The sequence below is a fragment of the Ranitomeya imitator genome, chromosome 3, assembly GCF_032444005.1.
Source record: "Ranitomeya imitator isolate aRanImi1 chromosome 3, aRanImi1.pri, whole genome shotgun sequence".
NCBI classification, from domain to species: Eukaryota; Metazoa; Chordata; class Amphibia; order Anura; family Dendrobatidae; genus Ranitomeya; species Ranitomeya imitator.
In genome coordinates this window covers 117,571,684-117,584,639 of record NC_091284.1, presented here as the reverse complement: position 1 = coordinate 117,584,639, position 12,956 = coordinate 117,571,684, and the positions used below count along the sequence as shown (strand labels likewise).

The 12,956-nt window shown below is 42.1% G+C and overlaps 1 protein-coding gene across 5 annotated transcripts in view; it reads left to right on the top strand.

The window, feature by feature from the left end:
* MYO1C (myosin IC) overlaps positions 1 to 11,126 on the top strand; it is a 203,604-nt gene extending 192,478 nt beyond the window's left edge. For all 5 annotated transcript variants that reach the window (XM_069761329.1, XM_069761333.1, XM_069761330.1 and 2 more), the window contains exons 30-32: positions 123 to 220; positions 7,206 to 7,305; positions 8,599 to 11,126. In XM_069761329.1, coding sequence (XP_069617430.1) covers positions 123 to 220; positions 7,206 to 7,305; positions 8,599 to 8,625 — 225 coding nt within the window. In that variant the 3' untranslated portion in view covers positions 8,626 to 11,126. The remainder of the gene's footprint in view (positions 1 to 122; positions 221 to 7,205; positions 7,306 to 8,598) is intronic.
* The last annotated feature ends 1,830 nt before the right edge of the window (positions 11,127 to 12,956 follow it).

Sequence of the window (12,956 nt, the reverse complement as noted above, 5' to 3'; positions counted from 1 at the left end):
ATCTCCCCCGTAGGATTTTGAAGCCCCCAAGGGACCTCTTTCAGCCATTTGGTATATAAGATTGTCTGTTTCCACATATGAAGCTGTGAGATATGTTTTATAATTTGTACTTTTGTCTGCAGGGAGATGTGGTGCTGCAGAGCGATCACGTGATTGAGACAATCACAAAACTTGCCATAATAGCAGAAAAATACAACAATATCAACATTAACCAGGGCAGGTATGTGTATCGCATGCATGAAGAGCAGATTTATTTGTATCAGCGTCCCACTGTAATGTAGCAGCTAAGTTGGGAGGGTGATGCAGTTAGAAGCTATGCCGACATACTATGTTACTGCAAATCAGTGCAGCTGTCAGATCCAGAATGACTACGTGGTTTCGCTTGTAAAACTTTGGATTACTTCAAAACCACGTGGCTTTCAACCAGCATTTTGTAAACTACAACATAGAAGCCAGGACCATACAGTCAGCGTAGAACTTGGCTTCACTGCTCCCACTATACTAGAATCCAGGCTCAAAAGGGGTTGTCCAGCAACACTTCCTATCACATAGCGAGGTGAGCGACGCTGCCGAAATTGTGTCTGCGCATATGCAGCTCTGGAAAAAATTGAGACCACTGCAAAATGTTCAGTTTGTCTGATTTTTCTCTTTATAAGTATATTTTTGAGTAAAATGTAAATTGTTCTTTTATTCTATAAACTTCTGACAACAGGTCTCCGAATTTCCAAGTAATACATTTTTTGTATTTTTTTTTTTCTGACAAAAGAGAACTGGTCAAAAAAAAAAAAAAAAAAAAACACAATAAAACCCAGTGCTTTCAGACCTCAAGTAATGCAAAAAAAACAAGTTTAGAATCATTTAGAAACAATAATACTAATGTTTTAACTCGGCAAGAGTTCAGAAATCAATATTTTGTGGAATATCCATGATTTTTAATTACAGCTTTCATGCGTCTTGGCATGCTTTCCACCAGTCTTTCAGACTGCTTTTGGGTGACTTTATGCCACTGCTGGTACAACAATGTAAGCAGTTCTTCTTTGTTTGATGGCTTGTGACTATCCATCTTCCTCTTGATTATATTCTAGAGGTTTTCAATGGGGTTTAGGTCTGGAGATTGGGCTGCCCATGACAGGGATTTGATGTGGTGGGCTATTCATTTCTTCCAGAGCTGTGTGTTCGGATACTTGCACAGACAGCAGGTGACATACATGCCTTATGTGCAGATGTGCAGACACAATTTTATTGGCAATGAGCAGTGCTGGACAACCTCTTTAACCCCTTCCCGACCTGTGACACAGCATATGCGTCATGAAAGTCGGTGCCAATCCGACCTATGACGCATATGCTGTGTCACAGAATGATTGCGTCCCTGCTGGTCGGGTGAAACGGTTAAGTGTAATTTCACCTGACTTACAGGAACAGGGGGAGTAATTTCACCTGACCTACAGGAACAGGGGGAGTGGTACTTGAGCCCAGGGAGGGTGGCTTCACCCCCCCCCCCCCCCCCCCATGGCTACGATCGCTCTGATTGGCTGTTGAAAGTGAAACAGTCAATCAGAGCATTCGTTATATTCACCAATAAAAATTGGTGAAATATTACAATCCAGCCATGGCCTGGATTGCCTTCTCCATGTCTTCTCCATGGGCGTCGCCATCTTCCAAAATGGCCGGCAGATTCATTACAGGTACATTTTGATCACTGTAATAAAGCCTATCACAGTGATGAAAATAAAAAAAAATAGTAAATTAACCCCCCCTTTATCACCCCCATAGGTAGGGACAATAATAAAATAAAGAAAGTATATTTACTTGTATTTTTCCTCTAGGGTTAGAACTAGGGTTAGGGTTAGAACTAGGGTTAGGGTTAGAACTAGGGTTAGGGTTAGAATTAGGCTATGTGCACATGGTGCGGATCCGCAGCGGATTGGCCGATGCGGGTTCATAGCAGTTTTCCATCACGTTTACAGTACCATGTAAACCTATGGAAAACCAAATCCGCTGTGCCCATGGTGCGGAAAATACCGCGCAGAAAAGCTGCGTTGTATTTTCCGCAGCATGTCAATTCTTTGTGCTTTTTCTGCAGCGTTTTATTATTATTATTATTATTATTATTATTATTATTTATTGTTATAGCGCCATTTATTCCATGGCGCTTTACATGTGAGGAGGGGTATACATAATGAAAACAAGTACAATAATCTTAAACAATACAAGTCATAACTGGTACAGGAGGAATGAGGACCCTGCCCGCGAGGGCTCACAATCTACAAGGGATGGGTGAGAATACAGTAGGTGAGGGTAGAGATGGTCATGCAGCGGTTTGGTCGATCGGTGGTAGCTGCAGGTTGTAGGCTTGTCTGAAGAGGTGGGTCTTCAGGTTCTTTTTGAAGGTTTCGATGGTAGGCGAGAGTCTGATGTGTTGTGGTAGAGGGTTCCAGAGTAGGGGTGATACGCGAGAGAAATCTTGTATACGATTGTGGGAAGAGGAGATAAGAGGGGAGTAGAGTAGGAGATCTTGTGAGGATCGGAGGTTGCGGGTAGGTAAGTACCGGGAGACGAGGTCACAGATGTATGGAGGAGACAGGTTGTGGATGGCTTTGTACGTCATGGTTAGGGTTTTGTAGTGGAGTCTCTGGGCAATGGGGAGCCATTGAAGGGATTGACAGAGGGGAGAGGCCGGGGAATAGCGGGGGGACAGGTGGATTAGTCGGGCAGCAGAGTTTAGAATAGATTGGAGGGGTGCGAGAGTGTTAGAGGGGAGGCCACAGAGCAGGAGGTTGCAGTAGTCAAGGCGAGAGATGATGAGGGCATGGACTAGGGTTTTTGCAGATTCATGGTTGAGGAATGAGCGTTTTACACCTGTTCCTCAATAGGAATCCACAGGTGAATTCCGCACAAAAAAACACTGGAAATGCAGTGCCTTTTACTTGTCGATTTTTCAAAAACGGTGCGGAAAAATCCTCACACGAATCCGCAACGTGGGCACATAGCCTTAGGGTTGGAATTAGGGTTAGGGTTGGAAATAGGGTTAAGATTAGGGTTAGCGGTGTGTTGGAGTTAGGGTTAGGCTTGTGGTTAGGGTTAGGGTTATGGTTAGGGTTGGGATTGGGGTTAGGGATGTGTTGGGGTTAGGGCTGTGATTAGGGTTAGGGCTGTGATTAGGGTTAGGGTTGGGATTAGGGTTTGGGTTGGGATTAGGGTTTGGGTTGGGGTTAGGGTTGGGATTGGGGTTAGGGGTGTGGTTAGGGGTGTGTTAGGGTTGTGATTAGGGTTTTGGCTAGAGTTGGGATTAGGGTTAGGGGTGTGTTGGGGTTAGTGTTGGAGTTAGAATTGAGGGGTTTCCACTGTTTAGGCACATTAGGGATCTCCAAACGCGACATGGCACCACCATTGATTCCAGCCAATCTTGCGTTGAAAAAGTGAAATGGTGCTCCCTCCCTTCCGAGCCCCAACGTGAACCCAAACAGTGGTTTACTCAAACATATGGGGCATAAGCGTACTCAGGAAAAATTGCACAACAACTTTGGGGGTCTAATTTATCCTGTTACCCTTGAGAAAATAAAAAATGGGGGCTAAAAAATTATTTTTGTGGGGGAAAAAAATGATTTTTTTATTTTCACGGCTCTGCGTTAAAAAATTCTGTGAAGCACTTAAGGGTTCAAAGTGCTCACCACACATCTAGATAAGTTCCTTGGGGGTCTAGTTTCCAAAATGGGGTCACTTGTGGGGGGTTTCTACTATTTAGGCATGTCAGGGGCTCTGCAAACGTAACATGACGCCAGCAGACCATTCTATCAAAAGGTACCTTCACACTGAGCAACTTTACAACGAGAACAACAACGATCCGTGACGTTGCAGCGTCCTGGATAACGATCTCGTTGTGTTTGACACGCAGCAGCGATCAGGATCCCGCCGTGACAGTGCTGGTCGTTGCTGAAAGTCTGGAACTTTATTTGGTCGTCAGGTCGGCGTGATTCGTCATGTTTGACAGCAAAAGCAACGATGCCTGCAATGTTTCTTCATGGAGCGAACAACCAGCGAGAACGATAAGTACGTCACTGGATTGCTCCTGCATCGTTCTGCGTAGCCGGTATTTGACGTCTCCTAGCGACCTAAACAGCGACGCTGTAGCGATCGGCATCGTTGTCTATATCGCTGAAGCGTCACTAAATGTGACGGTACCTAAAGTCTGCATTCCAAAATGTCACTACTTCCCTTCCGAGCCCCGACGTGTGCCCAAACAGTGGTTCCTCCCCCCCACATATGTGGTATCAGCATACTCAGGACAAACTGGACAACAACTTTTGGGGTCCAATTTCCTCTGTTACTCTTGTGAAAATAAAAAATTGTGGGCTAAAAAATAATTTGAGGAAAGAAAAATGATTTTTTTTATTTTCACGGCTCTGCGTTATAAACTACTGTGAAGCACTTGGGGGTTTAAAGTGGTCACCGCACATCTAGATTAGTTCCTTGGGAGGTCTAGTTTCCAAAATGGGGTCACTTTTGTGGGAGCTCCAATGTTTAGGTATGCAGGGGCTCTCCAAACGCGACATGGTGTCCGCTAACGATTGGAGCTAATTTTTCATTCAAAAGTCAAATGGCGCTCCTTCCCTTCTGAGCCTTGCCGTGTGCACAAACAGTAGTTTACCCCCACATGTGAGGTATCTGTTTAGTCAGGAGAAATTGCCCAACACATTTTTATATCCATTTTATCCTGTTGCCCATGTGAAAATGAAAAAATTGAGGCTAAAAGAATTTTTTTGTGAAAATAAAGTACTTTTTCATTTTTACGGATCAATTTGTGAAGCACCTGGGGGTTCAAAGTGCTCACTGCATCTAGATAAGCTCCAAAATGGGGTCTCCAAACGCGACATGGTGTCCGCTAAAAATTGGAGCCAATTTTTCATTCAAAAAGTCAAATGGCGCTCCTTCCCTTCCGAGTCCTGTCGTGCGCCCAAACAGTGGTTTCCCCCCACATATGGGGTATCGGCGTATTCAGGACAAATTGTACAATGACCTTTGGGGTCCTGTTTCTCCTTTTACCCTTGGGAAAATAGAAAAATTGTTGCTGAAAGATCATTTTTGTGACTAAAAAGTTAAATGTTCATTTTTTCCTTCCATGTTGCTTCTGCTGCTGTGAAGCATCTGAAGGATTAATAAACTTCTTGAATGTTGTTTTGAGCACCGTGAGGGGTGCAGTTTTTAGAATGGTGTCCCTTTTGGGTATTTTCAGCCATATAGACCCCTCAAACTGACTTCAAATGTGAGGTGGTCCCTAAAAAAAATAAAATAGTTTTTTTGTAAAAATGAGAAATCGCTGGTCAAATTTTAACCCTTATAACTTCCTAGCAACAAAAAAAATTGTCTCCAAAATTGTGCTGATGTAAAGTAGACATGTGGGTAATGTTGTTTATTTACTATTTTGTGTCACATAACTCTCTCGTTTAACAGAATAAAAATTTGAAAATTGCGAAATTTTCAAAATTTTATCCAAATTTCCATTTTTTTCACAAAAGCAAAAATTATTGACCTAAATTTACCACTAACATGAAGCCCAATATGTCACAAAAAAAACAGTCTCAGAACCGCTAGGATCCGTTGATGCGTTCCTGAGTTATTACCTCATAAAGGGACCCTGGTCAGAATTGCAAAAAATGGCCAGGTCATTAAGGTCAAAATAGGCTGGATCATGAAGGGGTTAAGGCTGTGTTGAGGTGGATTATTAAAGACTGACAATTATCCGTCTCAAGTTGAACAAGTTGTGTGCTTAGTTTTTAAGGGACCCATTGACTTAGAGACTGAGACTTGCCGAGACTTAGACCAATGTACTTTATGCTACAATTTTCTCAACACAACTCAACAATCTTTGCAAATAATTGCGTGAGAGTTAGTTATTTCACCCATTCAGTGTTCAGTGCAAATGCTGCTGGATCTACACTCCAAACATGAAAGTGTGAGTAAATACAGCCTTAAGGCCTATGCAAAATAAGAGTTCACATTGTAAGTGCTGTCCAAGTGTAGGTCAGGCAGCACTCGCCCTGGTCATTGGGCCAATTCACATGTGTAATTTTACCCACTGACCAGCCGTTCATGCAGAGACATTCACAGCCTGCATTGCTTTGGTCTCAGTCCTAGACAAATTTCCATAGGCCCAAAGTCAATATATCAGTGAATAAGTACTGTATTTTGTGGATTATAAAACGCATCAGATTATAAAACGCACCCCAAATTTTGAGGAGAAAAATAGGAAAACAAAAAACCCGTTTTTTAATAAAATGGTGGTACTACTTATAATCCATGCGTCTTATTGCTTACCGGGGTGGTGGCTGTGGTGAAGCGGGCTCCCAGGGTCGCTGCTGGAGGAGGCAAGAGTGGAGCGTGGCTGCAGGCTGTGATGAGGGGTGTTCGGATGTGTGCTGCTGTGGGTGCTCGGTGGTGCAGACGCTGTGCTGACATTTTGTGAAAGCCCAGATCCCCCACCCTTACATGGTTTACTATGTGGTGGATTCCGGGAAAATGGCTGCCGGGGGCGGCGCAGATGGAGATCTCGGCACCAAGATCTCGGGAGATGAAGTGCGAAGGCTGCAGCACTCACGTGACATAGACAATGTCATGAGAAGGCAGAGGGACACAGCACTCGAATGGGTGGGGGGAGCCTGGGACAGGAGGTAAATATGCTATTTTTATTATTATTTATTATTTTACTAGGCACATTAGGGGCATTGAAGTGTGGTGGTCCAGTAGTGGACAGCCCCTTTAAAGAGAGTTTGACAATGTGAAGTCAGACATTCTGATAACTATCAGTAGAACACTGTGGCAATCTCTACAGCAGAACCTACATGCACTGGCCTGAACGGGTTTTCTGGCGCCTCTTACTTCCACACTAGGAGGTGAGCAGCGCCAATGTGATCATTCATTATAGTCGGACATGTGCGCCATACCTGTCCATTATGCTCGTGTCTCGGCACGCATGTGGGTCAGAATGTCTTTAGCTCTGCTCACTTCCAGTGCAGAAGTCAGTGGTCCTGGACGGCGCAGATAAACTCCTTAATGCCATTTTGGTTTCCTAAGGCATGTTTTGTTTTACATTTGTCTGTACACACTCTGGTGACGTCATCTTAGAAGCAAAATAACCAGGGTAAAAGAGTGGTGCATAGAGGATAAGAGGTCACAAGTCTCAGTATATTGTTCCTCTTTTTTCGCAGCATCAAGTTTACGGTGGGTCAGGGTAAAGAAGGCATCATCGACTTTACGCCAGGCTCCGAATTACTGATTGCTAAAGCCAAAAATGGACACTTGTCTGTGGTAAGGACTCAGAAAACTGCTAAACGTAATGGTGTCCTATTTAGTAGCAGCGTGAAGGTGTACGTTACACTATTACTACTATTCTTAGTACAGCCTAATCTAACAATTAGTAACGGTTCTGTCACTAGACATGAGTTGTTTTTCAGCCAGTTTTCTGTGGGATCCACATGGAATCTCACTTAGGCCTTATTCACCCATCAGTGATTGTGAAAGCCTAAAGGCCCCCAGTAAGGCTAAAGTCGTGCAAATTCACCTATAATATTGCTATCCACCTACAGTTTCTGTACGGGAACCTCTCAACTCTTCCCTGCAGAGAAGGATTCGGTCTGCTATATTTCTGCTGCCTCTCATTGTGTTTTGGGAGGTAAGCTGCCCCCATAGGCCTCTGACAATTGCCCTCTCATAGAGGACAGCAGAAAGAGCGTAAGGTCAGTTCATCTGATCTTGATCCAGAGGCACAGAAATCCATTTTGACCAAACGTGAAATTCATAGGAAAAGAGGAAACTGCTTAATACATGTGGATTCCAAAAATATATAGAAACGTATAGGAGACGCGTGTTTCAGACACACTCCAACATCGAACAGTGCGTCTGAATCGCGTAGCTTCTACATATGGCTATATTTTTTGGAATCTATATGTATTGGACAATTTTAAACTGTCTAATAAAGTCAGGTTTTTGCAGGAGATGGAAGCAACTTTTCGTCCTTTCCTCTCCTAGAGAACAGAGGAGTGCTCAGCTGAGCCGAGAGTAATCGGCCAAACGATTGTTCATCCGGCAGTTATCTATTGTGTATGGGGGTCTTTAAAGGGACACTGTCACCTGAATTTGGAGGGAACAATCTTCAGCCATGGAGGCGGGGTTTTTGGGTTTTTGATTCACCCTTTCCTTACCCGCTGGCTGCATGCTGGCTGCAATATTGGATTGAAGTTCATTCTCTGTCCTCCATAGTACACACCTGCGCAAGGCAAGATTACCTTGCACAGGCATGTACTACGGAGGACAGAGAATGAACTTCAATCCAATATTGCAGCCAGCATGCAGCCAGCGGGTAAGGAAAGGGTGAATCAAAAACCCCAAAACCCCGCCTCCATGGCTGAAGATTGCTCCCTCCAAATCCAGGTGACAGTGTCCCTTTAAGCCGTGTTCAGACAGCTGATATAACAATGAGGTCCATCACGTCTACAAAGATGTGCTCTCTTGTCTATTTGTACATTAAAAATAACCTGAACAACCGAGAGTTTGCGTATGTTCCCAATATAATGTAAGCATTCTTGTCGTTCTACTTTCAAGGTCGCCCCACGGCTGAATTCCCGATGATGAAAATTTGCAATTCAATAGGAATCTGGACTACAACCAAACTGACTTTTTTCACTTGCACCCATTTCCCCCACTTGTTGAACAATACCTGCTTTTTATATTTTATAGTTACCAAAGACCTGCGCTGCTTAAAATAAGGAAAGAAATCATTTTATATATTTGTGAAAGTAAAATATTTTATTTTTTAACTTGCTTTTGCACAATTGCTCCCCTTCCCCCACCTCCTCTGCTATCTTTCTGCATCCTGTGCGGTAGGCCTAAGGGGCTTTTCCCACTAAAGTGGTGGTCTCTCGCCTCCGTACATATCCAAGTGAGAGGAGGATAGAATATTCTTAGTCTCTTCCTCTAATGCCATAGAGGCCTTTCCGTTCTGCAGACATACCTGGCTATGGATTGGTTTCATATACAGATTTCATAACGTAAATATGTCTGCACTAATTAAAAAAAATGAGACACTTATTTATGCAATCTTAATTTCAGGTAAAATGTTATAAGCAAATTTAATAGCTTTTATTCTACTAAAAGATTTATTGTACAACAGAAAAGCCTTACCTTGTATTGTGTACCAGAGAAACCCAAAGCCATATGTACCTGAGTGGACTTTATAGGACATGGGCAGGACAAATCCTCGTCACTGTCTTTTAAAGGAAATGTCCATTGCAAAAAAGAAATGCATGTTTTGTAAATGTATGAAATACGAAGATGTGCAATATATATATATTGTGTAGGGCACCTTAACTAACCTTTGTTATATGAAGAGAAATCCTAATTTGCTCACACAAGTTTCTCTTTCACCATTTATTTTCTTATATCTCCAGTTATCAGTCATAGACTCTTTGGTTAACGTTACTGCATAGATACATCGACTCTACCTATTACAGAGAGGTTTACGTGTTCACATGGTGCAGCTTATGGGGTTCGCCTGTAGAGAGGAGAAGTCATTCTCTCCATTCATGAGGGTCTGAGTGCAGGAGAAAGGGAGGCGAGATAGGAGTGCAGCTTATATTTTTACCTATGCACTACAGTATACTGCACCCCTTTCATTCATAGACCTCCTAAATGCATCTTTTCAGGTTAACTATATAGATGACATCTCTTTATGAAAAGTCCTCAGTATCGGACCCTCGCGAATCAGCTGTATTTAGCCCCAGCAGCGCTCAGGTGTCTACAGTGCTGTTGTGTGTAGTAGCCGTTCTTGGGTACTGCAGCTCATCTCCTAGTGTAATGAAAAGTAACGGAGGTCCATATCCGGGGATAGCCACTACAAAGTGAACGGAGCTGTGCTATTCAACATCTTTCATTGTTTGCATCTGACCAGAGCTGAAATCAGCCAAACAGTGTGAGTAGAGGGCATAGAAACCCCAGGATCTGATATTGATTTTGCCTAGTGTTATGCCATCTTTGTAATAAGCCTGAAAAACCACGTAAAGAGGACTTGTCTACTCTGTGACGTGTCCGTTTTAGTAAATTCCTGCGTTTCCCATTATACTACAATTCTATACTGTCTCTTCTCAGATATCTGTGTTGTGCCGTTCCTCTTTTATTCTTTGTAGAAATGTATATTACTACTTTATGTATTGCCATTCCCTTTGTCCGTTCTGATTGTTGGACAGTGTAAGGAAACACCATTGGTAAGAGGAATGGAAATGCTCAAATGTCAAGTTTATGCTTCCAGGAGGAAGAACGGAGGAACCGCTGAATGCATGATTCGAAGGAAGGAAGCTTTAGAATTATTTGGTGGGAAATAAGATGTTTGCTATAATATGCGTCAGAAGAGCTAACAAATCCTGAGTTCATTATTAGCAGGTGCTATCCACACTCAAGGTCTTAAAAGCTAATGATAGGCTTAAGTATGTGTATTGGCTTCTTTAATGTGTGACCTGCCATGAATAGACCAAGTCATAACATTTGTCTAAAAGCAGTTGTACAAAAGCTTTCGCGAATGGCCATTCTTCACCACTGATTCTTTGACCAATGTGATTTTTATTTTTACTTTTTTATACAGTTTGTGTTAGCTTTGGTATTCCTTGTATATTTTGTTTAGCCTCATGATGATGATAGGCCTGTGAACCAAAGCTCATCCAGTACACTGCCATGTCCACCACTTCAGAACATTGTACTGCTATTGAGACATGGTTTTATTCGGTTCTGTTTGTTCTAACCCTTTACTCATCTACTGCTTTTTAACCGAATGTTGACACACTACAGATTGGTGGTGTCATCTTTGTCTTCACATTTCAGATACCAGGACTTTAAAGTAGATCGCTCACCTTTTATACTACGGAGGCCTCCATATTTATAAGTGTAATACTTTCAGAAATCACACGCTTCATCAATTGAATGAATCAAATCGGCTTCCTCAGGTGACCGATATGACTTGGGTTTATTGGTTCCCACCATGCTATACTGTGTTTCTTCTGATTAGGTGTAAGAGAAAATGCTTTAACACCAGTGATTTACATTTGTGCCTTTCCACCAATAAATCTGCGGTTAATAACCAATGTGTCCTCTTCATTTGGTGCCGTACAGCGCTGGTTCTGTGTTTATCGATACGATGTCTCATACGCTCTCTGCATCATATAAAGGATTATAGGATTCCTGGAGCGATTCTTAAATTACATAGTGTAAAGGGGAAAGCTTTGTTTTATGGGGGTAATACAACATCTCTCAATTATTCTAGACCTAAACTCCATGAGTTGGACAAGGACACACTCAATTGTAGAAGGGTCTATCAGTCCCCTACTCATCATGCCAATTCTAGCGCATAGAAGCGTGTACTGCCTCATCGTGCTCGGACGTTATCAAAGGTAGAAGGGAACAAATTGTAGCACTCACTTTCCAATAAAACTCTAGCTTTTATTTTAGGAGCATTTAAAAGTTTTGTATCTGTAAATCTTGCGTATTTGAAAGTCTTGCTATGACTCGGGGCCGCATGGTCAGAAGCACAAAGAGGGAAGTTTTTAAAAGCAAGTGCCAGATCTTCTTATCCTTCTGTCTTAAAGACAGAATCTGTCTTGGTATTGGCAAATATTAACAATAATATTAATATTTACTATCTAGTTTACTACTAATCTAGTCAGAAAAGGTTAAAATGTGTCATCTAAAATTCCCCTTAGCTTCAGCAAAAATTTGGTGAAAAGTTGTAAATGAACTTTTAGTTGACTGCGCTAGCTGCTCTTCTTTTGATTAGCTGGTCTGTGAAAAGAAGAGTCACAGATGCCGTTGGGTAAGAGGTGCAGCTCCATCTCCAATTCCAGTGGCCACTGACCACTGCACTGCCTCTGGTCTTTGAGGTTGCTAAAAATATTTTTTTTACTTATCTTAATATCTGTTTCTCGTAGTCTTCATTGGTGGACACAGAACCATAGGATAGTTATTATTGCAATTAAATACAATTTCCTCCTCTTCAGCAGACTATACCCTGCCTGCTGGAGCCTGACTTCCTCAGTTTGTTAGAAAGCAGTAGGAAAAGAAAAGAATTAAGGCAAGAATAAACATTACCTGTACGCCCAAGCAGGCAACCAAGGGAGGGAGCTGTGTTCCCACAGTGAAGACTACAAAAAACAGATTTTTTTTTTTCCTTCAAATTCAACATTTTATTGATTTTACAACAGAGAAAAGTAATAAGTAATTGACAATGTCGGTCAGAAGGTATGAAACCAACACGAAATACATAACTTCAGTATGCAAAATGTTGCGATAAGTGGGAGATGAGTTTTGGACATAACTATAAATAGATAAATTCATTGGGAAGGGAAGAGAGTAAGAAGAAAAGAAAAAGCCAGAACCAAAGGGGACCATGAGTCAATGTGCAAGATTCTTGGGGATGCGGTCAAGGAACTTAAACATCAGTTGGCGGGTGAGGGCGACCTCTAATTCACCTAGTGAGAAGTGCATAGTAGGGACTACATAAGAGTCATATCGGGATATTATTTTAGCAGCTAGGATGAGGTGTTTTAACAAAGATATTTTGTATGCCAATTTAGACATGAAGAACATGTATAGCTATATTACTTCTAGAGTCTTGGGAATCATTACTCCAGTTATCTTTCATAACCTTGAGAACTCCCTCCCAGAAAGCTGCCTACCATATATGTGACATTGTGCCTTTGTGTGCTCTACAACACTAGCACATATTAGAAACTTCATGAAATCATTTATGCAAGGCAGTAGGAACTCTGTACCATCTAGAAACATTTTTATATACTTGTTTCCTGTGATTTAGTGGCTATTGCCGATTTATGGATTAAAAAGAAGCATTTGTCCCATTGATCTTTTGTAAATATTTGGAGGAGTTCAGACACCCAGGCCTTACAAAATGGAGGAAGAAT